Source organism: Lepidochelys olivacea (assembly GCF_965140295.1).
Source record: "Lepidochelys olivacea isolate rLepOli2 genome assembly, chromosome: 26".
Lineage (NCBI taxonomy): Eukaryota > Metazoa > Chordata > Testudines > Cheloniidae > Lepidochelys > Lepidochelys olivacea.
In genome coordinates, this window is record NC_140436.1 from 4,293,261 (window position 1) to 4,318,112 (window position 24,852).

Below are 24,852 nucleotides of genomic sequence, written 5' to 3' on the forward strand. Positions count from 1 at the left end.
GTTACTCTGAGCGTGGGCCAACGGCCTCATCCCAGGGTAAGGAGCCTTGGATTCCTGAATTCTAATCCGAGCTCTACCTCTGATTTCATGAGCATGGCCCTGGACAAGTAACTTCCATTATACCCCAAGCCTTGATTTCCCAATCTCTACATAACAAGGGTATAGTGAGGTCTAATTAGTGTTAACACAATGTTGTGGCAATACAAAGCCCGGTGTAAATGCTAAGAAGTATTGTAATTTGTGACCTTCAAAGGGAATAAGAGGAGCTACTCTACTTTTTAGGATGTATATGCCCTAAAAAGCAGACTAGCTCCCTTGTAGAAACATGCATCTTTAATCATTAACTCTTAGCAGACTCTTTGATGACCCTCACACCTGTGAAAGACAAACCCAGCTGTGTTTGAGTTCACTAACAGACTTTTGAAAATAAATTTAAAGTTACATTGTATTAGTTAAGTCCATATGCAGAAAAGCACACGTTGCCTGTTGCCTGAAAACCATAGGCTGGAGAGACACTTCAAAGCCAGCCTATCACACTCAACCCTTTAAAAGGAAAGTATGTTAATGAGGCATGCAGTTCAGGCTGTGATTGGTTTTGTGTGTGGCTAACAAGCTAGAAGGGGGAGGCTGCTTCTTGTCACTCTAAGCCTTATAGAAATGTATCAGAGAGTAGGAGACAATCCCTAAGCAAGAGCTGCTTGTAAATTGCAATTGTAGGATCTAGCAAACTAACAGGCCCCTGTTACCCAAACCATCAACTTTCCTTCTCTGCAATTCTATCATTATTTGCTCTGGGATTTTTCTTTTGTCACTTACAAACCCACCAAGCCTGTTTCCTGGACTGCTGGTAGCGAGAAGAGAGCTCTTTCCAGGGCTGCTAAACTCCCCATCCCCGCAAGTGAAAGGATCCTCTTCTCTATTTCTCTTTTCCTTGCAGGACTTTGGGACTCATTGATGCACCCATTTCAGTGGTGTAACGGTGAGTAGCTGGTTGTGTGTGTGTGTGCGTGCACGTGTGTGCTAGTTGTATGTGTGTGTGTGTGCATGCAAAGTCTCCTTGTATTGAGAGAAAGTGGTTCCCCTCCCCACATGGACACCAGCTGTGCTCAAGTTCATTGTATTACACAGTGGGGTGGGAAGCTGTTCCTATTTATAAAGGCAGACTGACTCTGTAAACAAAATCCAAAGATATTTTAAAGAGATAAAAAAGTCTGTCATTTCCTTACAGATCTGGAGTGGGAGAGATCTGCTGAAGTATGTGAGACGCAAGCTCAGGCTTTGTTTCCACTTTGTGTTTGTGTGTGTGTGTGTGTCTAAAGCTGGCCTTGCTAGTGATTCATTTTTCCAGCTTTATTAAGTTAAAATGTATATATTTCCCACTCACATTGTTAAATTTACTTGTTCATGTCGATCTGAGATTTTTTTTCTCCTTCATCCATTTATGATTGGAGTTTATAGTAAGAATTTGAATATGGTTAATTTTAATATTGTTAAACAATTTCTAGGATGATCCAGTTCATTCACACAGCTTCCATTAAAAACAAAGCTGAATATGGTATTGCTCTTGAAGCATTTAGCTTCTGTTGTGGCTAATAAAGATCAGCAAACCTTTGGGATCCAATTCCCCCCAACCACCAAATTAGATTTGCTTATACTGCTGCTTTTTATTTTCTTTTACCAAAAAAAAAAGGGGGGTCTCTGTTGTCTTTAAATATCAAAGTTCCTTTAATACAATTCTAAATAGTTTTATAGAAATTTTTTAAGTTTAGTTTTAGAAACTTTTTATTCCTTTTCTGCTGTTTTCCTAGTCTGATTCCTCTCTCTCTCCTCTTTTTTTTTTTTTCCTTTTTCTTGAGAGAGATGTTGTGGTTTTAATAGCTAGCAGATGGTATATGCTCTTTGTATGTAATGTGGTTAATTACAAGAAGAATCCTTTCTTGGACCTACTCAGGCTGAGCTTGGATCAATTATTTCAAGAGGCTTTTGTTCTAAGCCTAGTTTGCATTGCGTTTCTCCCTCCCTTAATTGTATATAGTTTCATGAAATTTAACTAACACATGTCACACACACAGTCGATTGGCCATGTGCTCAAAGACAATAGAAGGGAAAAGGAAGGGGAGTGGGGAAGAGAATCAGTTTATTTCAAGTACAGTGAATCCTGCTTAGCTCCAGTGAATAGAAGCCAATTACTAAATTAATTTGCCATGCATTCATTTCTGATGCTGCTTATAATGAAATTCTCTCTTTCAAGGGGCCACAAATTGGGAATAAACCTGTTTAAAAAAGGACTCAAGACAGGGCCTTGTATCTCCACTGTATTGTGCTAAACATACAAAAGGCACATGAAGACAAAATCAAGTATATTTGTGAGTTTTTTATAAAAATAATAAACCATTTTTTATGACTAAGTAGTTCAAAATTGTGCTGGGAATTCTATCATTAAGCCATAGTTGAGTAACAAAGGTCAGTTTTATTTAAATTTCTGAAAGAGCTGCAGGCTTTGAAGTGAAATATAATGCAACCAGTGGCTTCCTCTTCCATAACATTTCTTCATATACTGCCTGTTCTCATGCAGCTTTGGGGACAGGAAGCCAATGGCCTTGCCATATGTTACATGCCAACTTGTTCCGAATGAATGCATTCTCTTTAAAATAAGATACATATAAAGACATCAGAGAAAAATGTTCAAACCTGGGTGCTTAAAATTAGCCTCCTACATCCATATCTAGGCTCCTAAAAAATAACAGAGATTGGGATATAGTGGTTCTGAGCACCCCCAGCTCCATTGGCTTCAGAGGCTGAGGATGCTTGGAAACGCTGAAAACTAGACCACTCTTATACAGGAACTGAAGCATGGATTTAGGAGACTAATCTTAGGCACCTTGGTTTCTGAATTTTGGGACTACTCACGTGCTTAAAGTTAACCATGAGCATAAGTGTTGGCAGGATTGGGGCCTTGGTGTGTGAAGCCTAAACGCTAATAGACAAATTGACCTTTCAACATAAATAAGGTTTGTTGAATATTTTGTAGCAACTTGTGCATGCTACAGTTAACTTTTGAGTTCCAACTTCCATTATTTATTTATAAATGTATCAAATATTCTGCTTCTTGTTGAACTATTTACAGAATACTGAATTATATATTTATATGCTGTCAGAGAGAGAGATACCAGTGGGTAAATGAGGGTCAAACGAGCCACCTACCTGTAGCTTTATGTGGAGGGATGCCATGACCCCCATTGTGCACTGCTTGGTACAGAGATGACTGGTTTGGGGGAATGCACGTGTTTAAAAGTCTTCTAGCATCACAGCAAGAACTGCAATGGATGTTGCATTCTGTTTACAGATGTGGAGCGTGTACCTTTTTTACTGGGGGGGTGGGAGTGATGTTTATTTAATGACTGGTTGAGTTTCTGATTCATCTCATTAAACAGTAAGTGGGGTGAGGCTAGCTCAAAGGCCTCCACTTGCTCAAAGCCCTGATTCTGATCAGTGTGGCTGGACCCTGGCATCTGCACTTTTCCGGATGAGGCAGTGCATGCAGACGCTTGCACCCAGCGAAGTCCATGGAAATCCTGCCATACCGCTATAATTGCAAACATAGGCCCCCAATCCTGCAATGGTTCTGCTGTCCATTTCTCATCTGCAGGCCTATACATGTCTGGGGCTAAAATCATTCTCACTGGGATTGCTCGGGAGTGAATCTGGCACTTAGACTCTGTATGATCTCATGCCTAAATACGTGCTAGCAAATGCAAATCTTATCCTTGACAAGTAACTTTGAAGGGACAGGAGTACTTGTGGCACCTTAGAGACTAACCAATTTATTTGAGCATAAGCTTTCGTGAGCTACAGCTCACTTCATCGGATGCAGTGTCAAGTGCTGTTTTTTTTCTCTGTAGTTTCTCTCTTAGTATCTCTTGGGGGGGAAAAAAAGAAAATTTCCCACCTGTGCTAACAAGTTTGGTCTCCTCTAACCTCCTCAAACAAATTTTTATTTTTTTAAAAATTCCTTGTGTTGCCTTTAAATGTTGAAAATTAGCATGGCTTGTCTCATTGCATCCTGGTTTGTGAGCCAGGATCTGTCAGCACAGCTCTGGGAAACAGATTAGATTGTTGCTGTCTGCTCATTGTTTTTGTGGTGGCCCTATACAAATGTAAGCTTTTTCCTCCGCAAAATGGAGCAGTGGCTTCTACATCATGAGGGGAGCTTTCCTCATCAGAGGATGATTGGTTAAAAAAGTTCAAGTGCAGATCTTGTCTATACACAAACATGCGCTATTTTGCTTAAACCGATGCAAACCCCTACGTCAATATTCTTATTTCGAATTAAGAAGGGTTTCGTTAATTTAATCTTAAACCTAAACCTAATCCTAATTGATTTAAGATAAACCTAAATAAATCACTCTTAAACTGAAATAAGAGTCTACAAAGGGGTTTGCACCAGTTCATCTAAATTGCTTTTAAAGTGGATTTACGTGAACCAACATAGGTGTACATGTGGACAAGGTCTTTGTCTCGGCTAGAATTTAAAGGCATGGTGTTTGAATTAGAAGGAGCCTTGGTGATTATTCAACTAGTTTAGCATGTGTCAAAGGTTATGCTGCCTTGGCTAGGCTACACTTTTAGAACTTTACCTAACATGCTCCAACAACACACCTTTAAAATCGGAGTCTAGATGAAGCCTAGGACTCTAGTTTGCTGTTAGAAAGGGACACTACTTCCAAGTCTGGCTGGCTCCCTTTCTGGCATTTCTAACTGGATCTCTTGGGTTCTACATGCCTGTTTTTAATGATACTTGCAAAGTGGGTGCATCTAAAAATAGCTGTGTTGTGGCTAGAGAGCACGCTGGAGAGCAAGGTCCCCTTCTTCCTTCAGAACAGGAGTGGGGGGATAGTTACTAAGGTTTTACTCTTTCTCCTTTCTCCTTTTTCTCCTAAAATTTCCCACTGTTGCTACTGTAGTTTTGACACCCACTGCTAGTTCCAGTGAGAATCTTAGTTTAGAGGCATGCGTTCCAACTACTGTGTCACTCATCCTGCTTGGAGCAGGTCTTGATGGCAAGGTGGTTAAATACCAGCTGCCGATGGTGCCTTGTGCACCCTAGTATTCCCACTGCTGCTGCCACCAGTGGGAAATGTTAGGAAAACAGTCAGTAGCCAGAGCATGATTCTCCTACGCTTGTCCCCAGGCATGGGGCCATACTGGAACCAGGGAAATGTGCTCCCAGAAGTGGAGCTTCTGTGCAAGGGTGTGTGTTTATCGACATGTCCAAAGGGAGCAAAGGCAAGGTCCCATCTAGACTACACATTGGAACAACGTTAGTATCTGGTCCCCTGACTCAGTTAAAACTAGTGTAGGTGAAGGCCTGCTGGGAAGCTCACTTTGACACCATTAATGCTTAAGAGCTCTCTGAGGTCTGTCTGGGCTTCATAAATAAGAAGCCAGGTACTACTATTATTATATGGACTGTCCTTGCCTAGCTCACCCTGTCTTTGTATGCACATAATCAAGATCCCCTGTAGCTGGCTTTCATTTCTCTTTTCTCTCTCGTTTTGAGTCCAGCTCTGGGCCCACTTATTTATGATGAGGATTTCCCACCCCATCATAAATGAGTGATTAATTAACTACTCAAGAGGCTTGCTCATAAGTCCAGATCATCTTTAGATGAGTAATGATAACCTGCCATACAACTAGGCCGCTTGCAACTGCCCCAGGTGTTTGTTTTACATTGTGCAGATGCAAAAAAACCCCTTTAGAGTCACCACTTTCAGGGTTCAAGGCAAGAGAAGCCATGAGCTGGGAGTTTCATACTCAACTCCCCAGCCAGAGGGGAGTCCAAACTCTTTGAAGTCTGGAAGCATGAAAACAGGAGCTGAACACATAGCCTGATGTCACTTGCCCGAGATCACACAGTGAGTCTATGACCGATCTGAGACTTGAACCCAGATCACCTGCTTCCTAGTCTAGTGACTTTAACCATATCCTTCCTCTGAGTTGCTAATAGATCTCAGACTGCCAGAGAGATACTTCATATAACTGGGTAGCAAATTCTGTCTGAAAATCTTTGACAGAGACACTGCCAGGATTTAGTGGCTAGCACTTTGCAGTAGGTGCTAAAAATAGCTCACTGCTTCAAAGTAGACTTCTGCTGGGTTGTGTACTTTTATTTTTTTTTATCCTGTTTCTTACGTATGCATGGCCCATTATTACCATCTTTAGTCATTACTGTTTGGGGGTGACTTCTAATGGGCTTTCCTGTATCCAGTAACAGCTGCTCCACTGCCTACAACCCAAATGAGGACTCACAGTTAAATATGGCCACAATGGGTACCACCATTGTGTCATTATTTTTGATGGGTGATTTAATCATGTTTTGATAATTTCTGATTAGTTTTGCTCAGAACAGTGAGAAGAGATCACTTCTCTCCAATCTCTTTTCCTGCCCCTGATGATCTAGAGAGTAGGATGTTGGCAAATGTGGAGTATTGCTCTATGCCAGTATGGCAAGAGAGCTTATGATCTTTTTCAGTCCAACAGGAAGTGGCATAGGAGACTAGATAGATGATGTATTTTCTTCTGATACAAAAAAAGGCAGGATATTGAGTTAGATGGGCCTGTCCCAATATGATAAATGCTGTTTCCTATTGTAGTGGAACAGATCACTGGTCTATATAACCCAGTATCCTGTCCCCTCCCATACAGGAACAGACCACTGGTCCATACAGTCAAGTAACCTGCTTCCTGTCATACCAGATTTGATCACTGTTCCATCAGGTTCAATGAATACCCAATGCTTCAAAACAGTGCAAAAAAGATGCCCTATAAAGCTCCTAGCTAGCAGTACACAAAGGTGATGGTATATGGAGTTTCATTCCTGACCCCTGGAAGGATCAGTTTACACCCTGAAGCATGAACTTTGACAGCCCTTATCTTGATTTGTATCATTACAAATTTTAGTACCAAACATATAATTATCCATCTAGCTATAGTATTTGGCTCTGACCCTCCCTGCAGCAGCAATGTGAGTAGGGGTTGCAGAATCTGGTCTTTGAAGGTAAGATCTTTAGGATAGGAACCTTGTGTTCATGTGTTTACAAGCATTGTGCATGCTTACTGTGCTACCGAACTAATAAATACCTCCTATGGGGGGATGTCTGGGACTTCAGAACAGGAAGAGCTGAATGTTGTTGAATAACTACTATTTAATTAATGGGTTTCAGAGTAACAGCCGTGTTAGTCTGTATTCACAAAAAGAAAAGGAGGACTTGTGGCACCTTAGAGACTAACCAATTTATTTGAGCATAAGCTTTTGTGAGCTACAGCTCACTTCATCGGATGCATACTGTGGAAACTGCAGAAGACATTATATATACAGAGACCATGAAACAATACCTCCTCCCACCCCACTCTCCTGCTGGTAATAGCTTATCTAAAGTGATCATCAAGTTGGGCCATTTCCAGCACAAATCCAGGTTTTCTCACCTTCCGCCTCCCCCCCCCTCCCCCCAAACTCACTCTCCTGCTGGTAATAGCCCATCCAAAGTGACCACTCTCTTTAAAATGTGTATGATAATCAAGGTGGGCCATTTCCAGCACAATTAATTAATAATACTTCCATAGCACTTTTCATCCCAGGATTGTCCAACGCTTTATAGCTGTTCATTACACAACCCACAGTCCTCCTCTGCAGGTAGGGAAGTGGCATCATCCCTATCTAATGGATGGGTAAAACAAGAGGTGAGGTGACATGCCCAAGTTCATACAGTGAATGCGTCGAAGAACAGGGAGTGGACTCCAAGGGTGACATCCTGGTTCCACTGAAGTCAGCGGGCATTTTGCCATTGAATTCAAGGGGGCCAGGATTTCACTTCAGCAGCCTGGGCTCCCAGTCCCCTTCTGTACTCACAATCCCTCCAAGAGATGGGACTAGAACTCAGGAGTCCCAGCTCACAGACCCCTCCCCATTCACTAGACACATGCCACTGTCTCCAGGCAGCTCTAGCTCCGCTTCTCCGTGCCTCCTGCTTTGCTCCTATGGGAGTCTGGTTTGGAGGGAGATGGTGCTGCTTTTGGAGCATGCAAAGCATCTCTCCTGTGACTTCTGTGCTCATGCGCCACTGTCCACAACTCCACCAATTGTCCTGCCCCTCTCTGTTTCTAATGGCAGAGGGGAAATTTCACCCTATTATCAGAGGCTGCAGGGAGGGAAGGGGGATTTAATTGGCTGTAATTAAAGCCATGTTTCTCTAGGAGGATTTTAATGAGATTCAGCAGAGCAGGGACACAGGGTGCTGGAGCGGAAAGGGGAAAGGAAGAGGCACTTGAGAACACAGATGGGGCCTCAGTTCAGAGACTGCTGTCCTTTTAAATTCCCATTTGAGCACGATCTAAAATGAAATCAAAGCTCCCCTTTTCATTCGGTCAGCATTATTTTGAAGTACAAAGCCGGTGCCTTTTCATGGCAGAATCTTGTTTTTTAACAGCTTCCAGGGGAGTTAGTCTGCACTGGCTTTGGGTTTTTTTCCCCTGCATTCTTCTCTTTGTTTGAACTGCATCTCTCTCCCCACTCCTTGAGAGGGTTGGGTTTATAATCCCCTGCTTTACCATTGCCCTCCTACCAGAGCCTGCTGTGCCCCATTTAGGACTCCTGGGCTGATGCCTCTGGAATAGTAGTTGTGATTTTGCCATTGGCTCTAGTCCCAAACTAGATGCATCCCTGGTGGGTCCTGTGAGTTTCCAAAACCTAAGGAAACAAGCCTATGAATGTATTTGGATAGAGAAGTAAAATCCCATCCTACCCTCTAGCACCAAGATACACTGACCAATGCAATCCTTCTGCAGGTTATATGGGTACACATGGGCATATTGGGCCTAATTCAAAGAGCACTGAAGTCAATTGAAAAAAATCTCCTTGACTTCAGTTGGTTTTGGAGCAGGCCCATTGAGTGTGTCCCCACTCCTGGCTTGGAAGCAGAAATCTAGTGAAGGATCTAGTCAATTTCCGTTTCTGGCTCTTGTGCGCTAACACACGGCTGGAATGACACATGCTGACTGTCCCTGTTTTTCAAGCATTTTTCTACTGTGCCCTTGGACTAGGAAGGGAGTTTGTGTATTTCTATGGAGATAGAGAGTATGTGCTTCTCTTTCTTCCAAAGCCTGGCTTCCTGGCTGTGATGCTTTTAGTCCAAGATGCTGAAGGAGGATGATCATTTTTATAAAAATCAGTTTCCCCTGGGATTGAGAAAAGCATAGGTCAGAAGCAAATGGATGGTGTCCCCTTTGCTCCTCTTTTGACAGCATCTATGACAGAGAAGCACTCACCATTCTGCAGGACTGCACTGTAGCATCTGCACTGTTGATGCAAAACTAAGGCCTTCTCTACATCAGAGGTTTGCATTGATTCTAGACAGCTGTGTAGCCGCACCAGTGCGAACCCTTCGTATAGACAAGCAAAGCTGCTGTTTAGCTTGTAAACTCTTTGGGGCATGGACTGTCTCTTTTTTGTTCTGTTCGTACAGCACCTAGCCCGGTGCAGCCCTTGTCTATGATTGGGCCCACTAGATGTTGCTGCAATACAAATAAAAACGAATAACCATAATATTTGCACTGGTGCAGCTAACCTCTGCAAACTGGCTTTTAGCAGTTTATCCCATCGAAGCTGGAGGGTTTCACCAGCTGCTGAAATCAGGGCAAGTCTCCAGTGCACGTAAACCCAAAGATTGACTTGCAGAACTGAAATCTCTGGCCTTGGGGATCAAGGGGAACGTGCTAAGAACAGTGTCACACCAAGAATCCAGTTGAGGTAGAACAAAGGTGGCCTTCAGCTAAGGCAATCCCCAAGGAGCCCTAACAAGTCTCAAGTCTCCTGGGGGAAGATCTCCGGGAGATAAAGGTATTGCGTTAAAGATGTGGCAATGGCCATAAAAGAGACTTTGTAAAGAGGACATAGTAAGGCTATTTCTTTTCTCTCTCACACACACTCATTCACAGCTCCAGAGCAGGGTCCTTCATTCTACAAGCCACAATAAAGTTTCTGCAGTTGGACTGGATCCTCTCTAGTGGATGCTTGTGTCAGAGCAAGACTCCCGTTTGCTCTTCTGTGGCAGTGTTGGCCCCACAAGGCTAATGGGAGTGAAAGCATACTTTGAGGCAGTGAAATCAGCCGTGAGGACTCAGACTAACGGGGAGCAGAGAGATGCTGTGTGAGCAGAGGCCATTCTTACATAGGGTATGCCCGCACTTAGGCTTGGCAGAATTTGATTTTTATTTGTTTATAATTTTGACAGCCATAATCAATGGCTGATTTTTAAGCTTTTTTTACCCATTTTAAATTTTCACAATTGTGAGAAATTATGGTGGGGGGGGCATCAGAACATTATTTAATGACCATCGATGTTGAGATTCAAAACATTAAAGCTTTATAAACTGTTAAAACACAAATTGTCAACGCCACATGCCAAAAAATACAAAGTAAATCTCTTTAGGTCAATTCTGACCCGTTTTTACTATTCATTCACTAGTCCATTGGTAACCAGCCTAATTCAAAAGTCTAGGTCACTGGATTTTAACTCTAATAATTTCTTAAACAGGATTTTCTTACTTTGCCTATCTAAATTAGTAGTATTATTGGTGGAAATAACTTTTCTTTGGTTTGTATGTGGGTGAGGAAATCAACGTTTACTTATTTTTTTTTTTTAATCTAATCCTTGCAAACCTGTGCACACTGCAAAAAAAGGGTGTTCTTAACTGGGGTTAGCTAATTCAGGTTAAACTAGCAGTGGAGACATGACAATACGGCTTTTAACTCAGATTAGCAGCTCAGGGTCAACTCCAGGTTGCCCTATAGGCTTAAATTTGAACTGGTAATCTGGTTTGCTGTGTCTTCACCGCTGTTCGCTATCCCAAATTAAGAACACCCCTCCTTTTGCAGTATACCCCTCCTCTTAGTCACTTTCTTCTGCATAGCTACCCATTATGGTGCATGATGTGTCTGAGGAGAATCCACGAAGGTATCTGTTCAGTGGCTGGAGCCCAGCTTAGCCAGATTCCCTTCCTTCCCACTAAGGATTAAAGCCATAACTATAGTGTGATGGCCAACACCCCAGGAACTGAAAGGGGATCTCCAAAGCTAGAAGCATTAATCTTTACATCTTGAGTTAAAGAGCCAGGCTGTCTAGCTGGGGGATGTAACAAGAGGAACAACACAAATGCTACAGTGGGTTACAATTGCGCTGTCTGTGCCCCAAGCAGAGAATTTGGGGAAAGAGAGTTGCATTTCTCTAAGAAGGGTAAATTTGATCTTCCATTTTATCTCTTTCATTCTTCATTCTAAAGGCTGTTTCTCTCTCTCCAAAGGATGCTTCTGTGGTTTGGGGCTGATTTATACCAATAAATCGTGCACAATGCCTCCCATCACCTTCCAGGATCTACCGCTGAATATCTACATGGTCATTTTTGGCACCGGCATCTTTGTCTTTGTGCTCAGCCTCATCTTCTGCTGCTACTTCATCAGGTGAGCTAGGGACCCAATGGGCTCTGCCTGCACCTGGCTTGGAGGATACAGGGGAGCCTGTCTATCAGATGACCTCAGGGCTCCAGCCTGGGAAAGTTTCACCCCCAGCTGCTTTTTGGGTGGTCTAAGGACAGTAGGGCCCAGGGGACCAACTGGAATTTTTTTAGGTGAAAGCTGAGAGTCTCACATAATCACATGTCACCAGGAGCTGGGTCTTGAAGAAAATCCTGAGACTCATGATAAAATCTATGATAGTTGGCAACCCTGACTCAGACTAACTTACCCTTGTTTTAAGAGCTCCCATGAAGAATCCTAGCAACCTCAAACTCTCACTGATCACTGAGCCTAGTGGGATCCCACTGGGGTGAATCCCAAACAAACCCACTGAACAGCCCCACTGTATGGAGTCACTTTTATATACATATAATACAAAGATCTATATGTTCCTTTGTCTTTCTGCTTGGCTACCACAAATGCCTTAAATGTTGCATTAGCAAATTTTTCCTCCAGCACACAAACACAGGAGTTTGTTTTCGTAGGGTTGCTTATGAGCCCTGCACTGAGCGCTCTGATTTGTTATTGTAGGGTTGCTTCTGAGTGCTGGGCTGTTGCAACTGTTTTTTTTTTTTTTTGTTTGTTTGTTTTTTGCTTTAAAGAGCCCTCAAACATGGTTTGAATAAGACCAGTGAAGAGCTTCATGGGCTTTGCAGACCTTTGTGTGAGGGAAAATACACCATTGGCTCTGCTGACCTCCAAGTCCCTTTAAGGAAGCAGAAGTAATACCCTTCCCACTGCAAATTATAACCGGAGGCTGTCGTATACCTCATTCATACTGCAATCATACAGTCATTCTACCACAGTGGTATTTAGGGGTGACCCCTTAAAAAATAACCATCCCTCCTTCCCCACCCTTGTACGCCCTGTAATCTGCTAGGAACCATTTGTCAAGAGCAGTTGCCCCAGCTCTCTCCCCGCCAACGAGGAAACAATCAACTGCTTGCCAGACGCATAGCTGATTTGTGTTTGGGGTTACAGAGCCAGGGAAGGAGGAAGAGACCTGCTGCAGACCTGACCTCTGTGTTGACATGCACCAGGGGAATTCTGCAGATGGCATCATCAGAGAATCTGGAACTATTTTTAGAAGCTTTGACTAGCCTCCCAGAAGCTGCCTGTCGCCTCCATTCCTAGTCTGAGATCTATTATTTTTATTAAACCTATTAGAATAATTTCATCTCTTCTGTGTCGCTAGAGCCCATCCGTCTGCCTTGAGCGTCATGGCTGGTCATGGTCACAAATCCATGAGCATTAACCCCATGTTTACCCAGGCCTGGCACTGCTGGGAAAGCTCTCCACTGAGGAGGGATGGAGTTTGGGAGGAGGGCTGGGAGAGGATAGCGGGGGAAATAATCTGGTAGGATTGAGGGGATTTTTGCCCCAGCAAATCAAGTATCAAAAGCAGCTTCTGAGCAGCAATTTCCCTTCCACATATGGAGGCTTCTGTTGTCATCTGGTCCTTCCATGTGTCACCTTTTGGAACAGCAGCTGTTAATTGGCCCAGTACAGCTTCTCCTGCTTCAAATAAAGCCCCTCCCACCGCCGAGTAATATGTTGGGGAGACAGCAGAAGGGAAGGGGTGTTTTCCAGTGTGGACTACCAGGCAAACTCATGTGCTCATGCCCAGAACAGCATGGGGAAAGACTGGGTTAGTGGTCTCAGTCCAGGCCTGAGAATCAAGACATCTGGGTTCTTTTCTGGACTTTGCCACTGTTAGACCTTGGGTAAGTCATTTAGGCCTTTTTCTTTTTCTTTTTTTTTTTTTTCCCAAAAGCAGCCTCTGATTTTAGGTGCCTCCATTTTTGGCAGCCCACTTTGAGATCTAAGCTGCATCTGCGCTGGCAAAAATGGGACAAGGAACTCCCCCCTTCTTCGTACCTCCACCCAGGGTAGCCACAGCAGACATGGGAATGTGGAAGGGCTTGGGCATTTTCAGCACCATGTTGTCTAGCCCTGCTCTGAGCCAACTGCTTGCCGCTGCCTCTCTGCTGTTTATGTCCATAGCCTGCTGGGAAACATTTGCCAAGAGCACTCGCCCCGTTTCCCCAAGGAGCAAACAATCGACTCCCTGCGAGGGCGCCAAGCCAAGCCAGGATCCTGGTCTCTGCAGGGCTCCATCTAAGTAAGGGAGTTGGACTGAGCAGAACAGGAAGTGGCAGGAAGGGGGGGGGTATTATTCAGGTGACTGAGCAAGACTGATGTATTGTTTATAGGGGAAGGGGGGAGGATGTGTCTTTTCATTACCCTTCCCTGTGGAAGAAGGCTATTTTTAAACTCTCGAGTTTAGCAGCAACTGGGATTTCTAGAAAAGTTTGAGTGGGTTGGTGAAAAATTGAATTCATTACCCTACAGCTGGGCCCCACCCAGCTCTGCTAATGTACTTCACTTCTACCCTGCAGCAGCCCCTGCTGTCCCAGTCCTGAGACCCTGTCCAGCTTGACTTTGCACCTTCCTCCTGTTCTGCAGCCCTTCCATCCTGGGCTCCCCCTCAGCTTCCCCAGCTCTGCTAGTGCCCCTCAATCTTGCAATTGTAACGTGCTGTGTGGGATGGATCTAAAAGCACCTGTCCTTTGCAAGGGAATGATCAAACCTTCAGGAAACCTAAAGCTCCCCGATAAGAGAGGGGGAGTCAGTCCCCTCCCGGTACCCCGTGACCTAACTCTGCAGCCTTTGGCAGTGTAATATCTGCCTTTTTGCCATGCCCCGCAGCTTCTGGATTCTGCAGTGGGATCTTGTTGGGGGCAGGGAGCACAGCAGCTGCCTCTCACAGGCTCAGATCTGATGCCCACCCTGCCAGAGAGACCGCTGTGGACACAGTACCCTTGCCCCGTGCTAGCTCATGCCAAGCAGCCGTGCCCTGCCCTGCCCTGCTCTGGAACTTGTCCCCCACCCTCAGCTGCTCCCTTGCTCTACTGAATTAGTTAATATTATTAATTAAAAAGAATAAGCTGTTGGGTCTGGAGGAGGCACTGAGTGACCTGGGTTTTTTACAGCTTGGATAATGAGCCTGGTTGTCTCTCTGGCTTGCACGCGTGGGGAACTGGGGAGGCAGGCTGCCCAGGAAATTGTTCTGGTTGATAGTAAGCCATTCCTGCAGCTGTTACTCCCCTCCTGCTTACAGCACATAAAGGATGCTCTGTATGTGTGAGGGGCCCTTCTCAGGCCTCTGCTGTCTAACATTCACTTGGAGGCTGGGAATGAGCGGAGATTCTGAGAGAGAGAGAGACATGAATACAGCGAGAGGAACCACAGAGATAAATATACAGCCTCATGCCAGCCCCAGCTTGCCAGTCATACACACAGGAGATGGCTCAGTAAGAACCTCCCCTGTGTAACATGCTGGCCAAGTATGTGCTGTGTTCTATCCCTCTACCCCATGTCTGGGCACTATAGGATAACAGCTCTGCTGTCAACCATGGGGAGGGGTGGCTGTTGCACATGTAGGGACATGGGGGTTTATTTTCATTTTGTCAGCAGTGATTATTCAGCAGGGGGGGGCCAGGACAAGCCATATAGTCCCGGCTTCTTTATCCAGTTAGAGCAGTGGATGGGTGATCCTGTGACACTGGCTCCCTGAACAACTTGAGGAAAGCAGCTACTCTGACTTCCTGGGTTCAAAGGGGGACTGCAGATGTGCGCAATGCTCTATGGTTGGAGGGCAGTGAGGTAACCCAGCCCAGCTGTAATACAGACAGGTGCGAAACAGGAACTTGTCAAGGACCAGGTGCTGCATCCTGTCCCGTCCTCTGGGGAATAAAATCCCTCTGCATAAATCAAAGCAAGAGAGGAACACATGGGAAAATAAAACAAGTTTCTGGGTAAGATGGGAGGAGCTCTTTGTCCTTATGGGGATGGGGCATGTGTCTTATCTGGCCCTACCACACGTTCTCACCCACCCATCCTCCCTCCCTTCTCCCAGAGTGTCTATAAGCCAGGCCCCTCCCCATCTGTGGCTGGGCACAGCAGGGAAACAGCTTGCAAGATGCTGGCAGTGCTCGGGGAAGAGAAGCACAGCTTATAGACACAACTCAGTTGCTGGGGTAACAGACTTCCCAGGCTCCTGCGATGCTCAGCATAGATAGTGGGATGGTATCCCTCAGCCAAGAGGCTTTTCCACGAGAGCTTCATCGTGGTGGGACTGGGGGGTGATGTTTCCTGAGCCAGGGGTGCAGGAGAAACGAACAAAGCCATTCGATGCCTGTACTAGGTCAGGGATCTCTTTTTGTCACCACCCTGTGTAACGTCCCACTGGAGTTTTGGGACAGTGCTGCCTCCCCCTCCCCTGCTCCCTCATCAGACTGAGGTTGGGGCCAGACCGAGCTGCTGTTGACAGGTCAGCAGAACTCTGGAAATACAGCGCTTCCTGGAGCGCTCACTACTTCCTAAGTGAAACAATTGGGGCCGCAGGCTGCATGATCTTATCGGGCCCCGTCCTCTGATTCCTGCTGGTATTTTGGGAGATGCTGTGCTCTGTTTAGCAATGAACTTGCTGCCTTTGGACAACAGCAGACTAGTGTCCTGAATAAATACCCTCCCTGCAGCAGTGTGTGTGCCAGCTGCTTTCACTTGCAGAGGAGTGAAGGGAGGGACGTTGTCTCAGTTTTATTTGGATCATGGACAGGCCTGGCATAATGGTCCAAACACAAATCTGGGAGCTGGGTACGCATGAGTTCTAGTCCCACCTCAGAAATGGCTTCCTGTCTGTGGCCTTGGATAAGACACTAAGGCCAAAATTCTCCAAAGTGACCACTATCTTCAGCTGCCTGTTACCGGGTGCCCAACTTGAGACACCTTGGGCTTGACTTTGGGTTCTAATAACTCTAGCTGAAGTCAGTGGGAGATGCAGGTGCTCAGTGTGTCTGAAAGGCACAAGCCATCTCAAACTGGGGTCCCCAACATGGGAACTCCGCAAATCAGAGGAAGCTTTTGAAAATCTGCGTCCAGCTTTATGGGTTCCCATTATGAGTGCTCAACACTCTACAACACCCGTACGTCTCACTGTTCCTACCTGACGCTTCTTCCCTGAGCGGGGTTATTAAGTGCCAGGGTGAATGTCTGAAACACTTCATAAATGCTACTTAATTGTTAAATATGAATGCTGAAAATCTCATCTGATTTTTTTTAACTGATTTAAAGAAGTGTAGGAATTCTTTTTTTAAAAAATATTGAATATACTGTCAGTGAAAAGTTCTGGACTGACTGCCCAAGAGTCTCTTATGAAAAGGCCCATTCACTCTAATTGCAATGTACTTTGCACTATGAATAAATCTCTGTGGGTTGGTGTCCCTTAACAATAAGCTTTGTCCTTTATTTCCTTGGTCACCCTTCCAGGAGGAGCTGGAAGAAGGGAGCTCATTCTCCTTGGCTTATTCAGTTCTTGGCTTCTCTGCTGAAACCAGAAGCCAGGGGGCCATTTAGTGAGAAACAGGCCATGTTTCTTTTTGATACAGGCACCTCTCAGACTATAAGCTGGACAAAGGTCACCTCTTAGAGAATCCAAAAGAGCCTTCAGGAGGTGATGACTTTTAGTTGCTGATGGTCATGATTGAGTCTAATCTCATCCAATCATAGAGCCCCAAGCCAAACTCCCCTCATGCCTCTTGTGCAGTTAGATCAGATTTGCATCAACAATATAGCTCAGCAGAGAAAGCAGACTTGTCTCTGACCTTCTCATTGTCCTGCTCAGGCTTTGATGGCCTTTCCTGGTCCTCTCCAACTGAAAATTCCCATATCCCACAGGATCACTGGAATCAAATGAAGGGCAGAGTAAAGGTGGTTTGGGTGTGACCTTGGGCCCAGATCCGCAAAGGTATTTAGGCATCTAACTCCCAAAATCAATGGGAGTACCAACCTCCTAAATACCTCTGAGGATTTGGGTCCCAGTAACTGTAGTTGGTTTGGGTCTGAGGGGGGACAGATGGTGTGTGTCTGTGGGGATGTCTGTGTGGGATGATGTATGTAGGCTTTACTCTGTATTTCCTTAGTTTTATGAGCTTGAGTTTTGCATTTGAGTACCTTATCAGCCTCAACTGACTTTCACAAAGCATGTTTTATGACAGAATATATTATTTTTCCTTCACCAGCAAACTTCGGCATCAGGCACAGAGTGAAAGATTTGGATACAAGGAGGTAAAGCGTGGCTAATTTCTAAATATTTCGGTATGGTTTCACGGCAGGCCTATGATATTTACAAGCATGTAGATTAGTGCTAGTGAGGGGAGGGGATTGTGAGCAATGCACTTTTCTATGAGGAGCTGGACTGACACCAGAGAAAGCCATCGATGGGAATAACTCGAGGTCACTGCTGACCTGGAACTGGATTTGAACAAATAGCTTGACCTTCGTTTCTAGAGGCAGGGTCTTAGTACAGCTCTGTTGTTCACAAGAGGGTGAAATTCACCCCTGAGCGGGAGACCAGTGCAAGGCTGTGAGCTTACCTCCCAGGCCTTCAGAGTAGAAACACAAGTGGTGCATAGGATCTGAGAACCTACAGAGAACAGAGCTGAGGCATGGCTGCATATTGGGTCTGAAGGGGAATGCCCAGGGTGGTTTAGTGCTGGGCTGTCAGCTTGGAGAATGCCACTGAACTGAATAAAGAGCCAAAGCAAAGCCAGTGCTGGGAAAAAGCCAGTCAGGATTACAATGGGAATCATATACAACAGGGGAATAGGCCCCGGGCAGTCTTGCAGGGGAAAGACCAGCCACTGCAGAGGCTCTTTGTCCAAGGTCAAATGTCCAAAAGGGAGCAAAAGGATTTTATTTCTGGGGAGGAGAGGGAGGGACTGTCACTGCTGGCTGGAGTCAGGAATGTGCAGGGCAGGCCTCTCCACAGAGCTCTGCCAATGCCCCTCAGTGCTGACCTGCTGCCTGCTCTTCTCTTCTAGGCCTGGTCTCCCCCACATTGCTCTGCCAATGCCTCTCAATCCTGATTTGCAGGTCCCTTACTTTCCAGCTCTGGGAGCCCGAGACAGGCCTAAGTCCGGCCTTGCTGTTCCATGCCAGGGCTCCCCACACACCGCTCTGTGGCTGCACTTCAGTTCTGACCTGGAGCCCACCTCGCTCTCCCAGTCCTGGGGTTATCCTGAGTCGAAGCTCAGACTGGCAGAATTGTGTGCCCATTATTAGTTAGCACTGCTACTACTTGAGCACTGCCTGCTCTCTGGATAAACAGAGGCCTTCTGTCTCCAGCACTGTCAGGCTGACAACTTTCACAAGCACAACATTTGCTTAGTTAAAAATAACCACACCAGTCGTTTTGATAACTGCTTCTGCCTCCTTCTTTTCCCTTTTCTCCCACAGGTGGTCTTGAAAGGTGATGCCAGGAAGTTAAATTTGCATGGGGTAAGGACAGCCTCCACTCTGATTTTTAACCTGAGCAGGCCTCATGGGATTGCTGCCCCCCTCTAAGCCCCTTTTCTTTCTGCTCTTGTTACCTGAAGGATAAGAGAGAGGTCCAGCAGGACCTGAGCCCTTATGATAATTTCGCTGCCTGGGAGCAGATGCCTTTTAAAAAAACTCTACTCTTGTAACAAGATGGGGTTTCGAGGTCAGACGAACATTCACTAGCCTGGAGAGCTCAGCTTACCCACCTGGGACTACCACTGAGTCACTGTGTGGCCCCACACAAGGCCTGTGTCATGCTGAGGATGCTTTTTGCGGGTCATTTGGGTGGCTCTGGGAGACAAAGATGCTAGGTAGGCCCCTACCTGTGCAGATGCAGCCTGTTATCAGTGAGCAAGCTTCCCTTCCAAGGGCTGTTGTTGGCTGTGTGAAATGAGCTGCCGAGGGAGCAAAAGAGAAGCGGTGCTGGTGATGGTGTGCGGCTGGTTCCGTCTGGGCTCTCTGGTGCCTGTGGGGTGTGATGCTTTGTTCTGCAGGCTCATTTTCTCTCTCCTCCCCCCCCTTGTCTCCCCACAGCAGACCTGTGCCGTCTGCCTGGAAGACTTTAAAGTGAAAGATGAGCTGGGAGTGTTGCCATGCCAACATGCCTTCCACAGAAAGTGAGTAGCTGCCAAGGACAGCCCAGAGCCTGCTCCATGCCCCCAGCTTGGCCCAAGGCCCAGTGTTCAGTTATGCCTCTCATGCCTATGATTGGAGAGAGGCCCAGCCCATGCCTCATACAGCTCCTGGGTGGTAAGGGGCCCTGTCAAGGTTCCTCCCCCACTCTGAACTCTAGGGTACAGATGTGGGGACCTGCATGAAAAACCTCCTAAGCTTATCTTTACCAGCTTAGGTCAAAACTTCCCCAAGGTACAAAATATTACCCCCGTTATCCTTGGAATGGCCGCTACCACCACCAAACTAATACTGGTTACTGGGGAAGAGCTGTTTGGACGCGTCCTTCCCCCCAAAATACTTCCCAAAACCTTGCACCCCACTTCCTGGACAAGGTTTGGTAAAAAGCCTCACCAATTTGCCTAGGTGACTACAGACCCAGACCCTTGGATCTTAAGAACAATGAACAATCCTCCCAACACTTGCACCCCCCCTTTCCTGGGAAATGTTGGATAAAAAGCCTCACCAATTTGCATAGGTGACCACAGACCCAAACCCTTGGATCTGAGAACAATGAAAAAGCATTCAGTGTTTTACAAGAAGACTTTTAATAAAAAATAGAAGTAAATAGAAATAAAGAAATCCCCCCTGTAAAATCAGGATGGTATATATCTTACAGGGTAATTAGATTCAAAAACATAGAGAACCCCTCTAGGCAAAACCTTAAGTTACAAAAAAGATACACAGACAGAAATAGTTATTCTATTCAGCACAATTCTTTTCTCAGCCATTTAAAGAAATCATAATCTAACACATACCTAGCTAGATTACTTACTAAAAGTTCTAAGACTCCATTCCTGTTCTGTCCCCGGCCAAGACGACTACAGACAGACACACAAACCCTTTGTTTCTCTCCCTCCTCCCAGCTTTTGAAAGTATCTTGTCTCCTCATTGGTCATTTTGGTCAGGTGCCAGCGAGGTTACCTTTAGCTTCTTAACCCTTTACAGGTGAGAGGAGCTTTCCCCTGGCCAGGAGGGATTTCAAAGGGGTTTACCCTTCCCTTTATATTTATGACAGGCCCCATGTCTGGTCCTTTCCCCTCTCAGGATGGCAAAGATGCCCAGAGCAGCTCTAAGCCAGCTAGATAATAATGTGCACAAGTCACCCGGCTACACCCCTTTGCCTTCTAGCCCTATGCTAACCCAGCTGGGGAGCCAGGACAGACTTCCTCCCATCATTAGGGCTCAGCCTGTCTTTGCTTTGGGGATTCACATCTTGGCTGGGTGTAAACTGGCCAGGAATAAATTTAGGCTGCACATGAGAAGATGGTTTCTAGCCACCAGGGAGTGAGGCTCTGGACCAGCCTCCCACTAGGAGCAGTGGGGATAAACAGTGCAGGGCTTGTTTTAAGATGTTGGTAAATTTGAGTAGGATTATATGATGGGGTTGCCTGTGATAGCAAAGGACTGGACTTGGAAGACATGGGAGGTCCCTTCCAGGCCTTCGGACTGAGTTTCTAAATCAGCACTTGCAGCTGGCCCCCTTGATTTCTGCAGCCCCCTCCACTGCATGAGCGAGAGCAGGGAATCCAGACTCCAGGAAGGGACAGATCCCTGTTGAAACACAGAGTCACTGCTTCCCCCTCTCCATTCAAAGCCTGTGTTCAGAGAGAAGCACTGACTAGGGAAGGGTGAGGTGGGAGATCTGCTTGGGACTATCCTGCTCCTGAGCACCAGGGAGGAACAGAGGTAAAGCTCTCTCCTACCTCTGGAGCCTTCTCACAGTCACATGCTTTGGGATCCCTGGATGAGGAGCGGGGCACCAGGGTAACATACAGCAGCATGTTGATAAGCAAGGGAGAGAATGGGAGGCACGGGGACAGCTGGGCACAGAGAGGAGAAATGACTCTCTTCCCATCTGGCTGGGCGCATGCCAGTTGGAGGAGCCTGCTGGGTTGCATGGACCCATGATATCATACGTGGGAGGGCAGCAGTGAGGAGGGTAGTGGGCTCAGGGAGCTGGCGAAGGACAAGTCTGTCCTAAATTCACCCCCTCCATCTCTGTTTCTTGGCTGCAGGTGTCTAGTGAAATGGCTGGAGGTTCGCTGTGTCTGTCCTATGTGCAACAAGCCCATCACAGGCCCCACGGAGCCCCACCAAGGCATTGGGACACTCCTGGATGAGCTGGTGTGAGGGCCTCTTTTCTCCCCCCGTAAAGCCAAACAGCCATCCAGACGGACCATTTCCTGGTGATCTCTGCACTTAACCCCTCCACCCACCTCTCCTGTGGATTGCTAAGCCAGCAGCCCATGATACCTCCTGCCATGGGCATATGGCCCCCTCGTAACCCCTGGGACAGATCCATTGCTATGAGCGCAGGAGGAAAGCAAGCTCCGTCCCCCATGAAGTACACAGAGGAGGAGAGGTTGGCCCAACTCTGGGGTCATTGGGACCTGAGCGTCAAACTGCTGATGCATGAAGGGCCTGGGAGACTTAATTGTGCCCCTTCCTAGCTGATCTTGCATGGACGTCTGATTCCTTGGCACCAGGCTTCTGAAACTGGATATTCCTCGCAGAGACCACCCCGTTCAGGGTGGGAAGCAAGGCAGGAGCCTCCTCCCCAACCCCCCAGGGACTGTGGTTCAAACCTACCTGCCACTGCTGTTCTTAATAGGTTTACTATAACCCTCTTTCAAAACCAGAACTTACATTTAGGGCCTTAACTCTTCCATAGGTCCCTTCTAAAGGCTAAAGCTTTAGCTCTACTACAGCCAGCCAGGAATTGTCCCCTGACTGCTGGAACCACAGTACTGATTCTTATCTATGGTCCATTGAGGGGATCTCTTTGTCTTAAAAAATAATAGTCAGTGTTTACATAGGGCCTAAATAAAAACAGAAGCCACAGAGGGCATGTCATGACTGATTAGATCCTGTTGGCAGAGCTGGACTGTTGCAAGAGTGGGAGGGGTGTTTAGGGAACCACAGCTGGGGGGCAGGGAAATGCCCCATGTTGGACATTAATATTCCTTTCTTATGTCAGGCTAGCAAGACCTTTTAGCAGCTGGTGGAGATTGTTTGGAGATGTTTCAAATACAAAGCAGGTTTTTCTTTTGAATTATTTTTAATTTAAAGTTGGAGGCTGTTTTATTTTGTTTTTAAAGTCACCTCTCAGAATTTCCTTCCAGCTCAGATTGCGCAAAACAGTAAAACCGCTCTGAGATATTCTGTTTTGTATGTTGAAAGTGAACTGTCACTGTTTGCATAAGGCAGAAAGTTTGGGGAGAGGGAGGGGCTGATGGGTGGAAAATCCAGTCTGGATTCCCCCACCTCCTCCCCACTATGTTGCACTGTAAATAATATTTTTGTATGTATTACTTTCCTGACTGTCTCAGGCTTCCTACACACCCCTGAGGATGGGGGATGGACAGTTTTATGTAAAACAATAATTAAACTGAAGACATCTCAGTCTAAATTGTGAATGTTTGTTGCTAGGAAGGGCGGTCTGGCAGTAAGTTCTCAAACCATAAAGAAGTGTCTTTTCTTTGGACAGTTGTGTGATTGGGGGGGTCCTCCATAAACATTCACATTAGAACTGAAACTAAGCCTGGGAAATTTCAGGAATATTTCAGAGTTTTGAGGGAATAAAATTAAGAAGTTAGAATGGAGCAGAGAGAGATCAGCACAAGAAACTGGGAATCAAGGCTCATAGGTTCTGTTGCTACCTCTGCCTACTTGATCTTGGGCAATCCACAACCTTTCTCTGTCTGTTTCTTCTTCGGTAAACTGGCAATGATACTTCTCTTACAGGGGCACATGAAGTGCAATTTAATTGCAGTGAGTTTGCAGATGGGAGGTGCTTTAGCAAAGCCAAGTATTCTCCTCCTGCATTTTATTGGTTTTGGTGGTTGTAGTAACAGGGGTAAGTAACAATAAGGCATGCTGCTGTAGGGGGCTGTTGCTGTATTTACCACTGTGTCATATAGACCACCTCTAAGCAGCGTTAAATGACAGTGAAAAACACACCTGCAGCCTGGTGTCTTCAGGAGCAGCCCCACACTAGTGAGCAACTGGTGGGGCTGCATCATTGCTGGTGGCACCTAACATGGTTAGCATAGTAGTTTGGATGCTGAAACTAAGTTAACATCTAGAGCTGGTCAGGAATTTTTTCACAACGTTTTCACAAAAAAAATCCCAATTTGTCAAAATGAAAAGTGTTTGCAAAACTGTTGGGTTTGACAAGGCACCTGATTCAAAAAAATTGTTTTAAATTGAGATGAACAAGGTCTAAATAGGACATTTAGACAAACTGAAATTTTCATTTTGAGAGTCAATTACTTCTCATTTAGAAATTTTAGTAAATTTACATTAAAAAAGTCAAATTTAAATTAAGTCTGTCAATTATTGAAATACTTCAATTGACCAGATCTAAAAAAGATTCTTTTCAGAAATTTGAGATGGACTTTTTGTCCCAAATCAGCACAGGAAATTTTTTCAAAAATATTAAATTCTCAAAGAACAGAAAAATGGATTCCTGCCCAGCCCTATTAACATCTACATCACAGGTAAAACTCACTGCTGCGGGATATTAAATAACTTAGGATGATCTAGACATCACTTGGACATTTATATGAATAAAAGCTCATTGGATATGACTGAGGTCTGTACAATCATGACTGGTGTGGAGAAAGTAAATAAGGAAGTGTTATTTACTCCTCATACACAAGAACTAGGGTTCACCAAATGACACTAATAGGCAGCAGGTTTAAAACAAACAAAAGGAAGTATTTTTTCACACAAAGCACAGTCAGTCTGTGAACTGTTTACCAGAGGATGTTGTTAAGGTCAAGACTATAACAGGGTTCAAAAAAGAATTAGATAAGTTCATGGAGAATAGGTCCATCAATGGCTATTAGCCAGGATGGGCAAGGATTGTGTCCCTAGCCTCTGGTTGCCAGAAGCTGGGAATGGGCTACAGGGCATCGATGGATTACTTGATGATTCCCTGTTCTGTTCATTCCCTCTGGGGCACCTGGCACTGGCCACTGTCGGAAGACAGGATACTGGGCTAGATGGACCTTTGTTCTGACCCAGTCTGGCCGCTCTTATATTCTTAAACTGCAGTGACACTGGGAGGGACAAAAATGCATGGGTTCTGAATCCTCATTCTTCAGACCACAAGGTGAATACCACTAAGGATCAGAAAGAAAACAGTTTAAGCACAGCTACTTGTTTCCAGCCCCACCAAAGGATGTTTAAGTCTTGCAATTCCTGAGCTTGCATAGGTCATC

The 24,852-nt window shown here is 45.6% G+C and overlaps 1 protein-coding gene across 2 annotated transcripts; it reads left to right on the forward strand.

Annotated features, from left to right (window-relative positions):
* The first annotated feature begins 634 nt into the window (after positions 1-634).
* On the forward strand, positions 635-23,036 carry RNF122 (ring finger protein 122). Of its 2 annotated transcripts, XM_084615187.1 has the most exons (7): positions 635-979; positions 2,252-2,366; positions 11,359-11,515; positions 17,653-17,698; positions 18,869-18,910; positions 19,487-19,569; positions 21,643-23,036. In XM_084615187.1, exons 3-7 carry the CDS (start codon positions 11,406-11,408, stop codon positions 21,755-21,757), a joined length of 396 nt encoding a protein of 131 aa, XP_084471313.1. In that variant the 5' UTR covers positions 635-979; positions 2,252-2,366; positions 11,359-11,405; the 3' UTR covers positions 21,758-23,036. The 2 variants fall into 2 exon arrangements, with proteins under 2 accessions (XP_084471313.1, XP_084471312.1); XM_084615186.1 differs by lacking the exon at positions 2,252-2,366.
* Positions 23,037-24,852: the final 1,816 nt, after the last annotated feature.

Excerpts from the sequence above, each read along its gene's own strand:
- RNF122 (XM_084615186.1), top strand. The coding sequence starts at position 955 with ATGCACCCATTTCAGTGGTGTAACG. Across the intron at positions 980-11,358 it reads CCCATTTCAGTGGTGTAACG|GATGCTTCTGTGGTTTGGGG; the intron begins GTGAGTAGCTGG and ends CTCTCTCCAAAG. Across the intron at positions 19,570-21,642 it reads CAACATGCCTTCCACAGAAA|GTGTCTAGTGAAATGGCTGG; the intron begins GTGAGTAGCTGC and ends TCTTGGCTGCAG.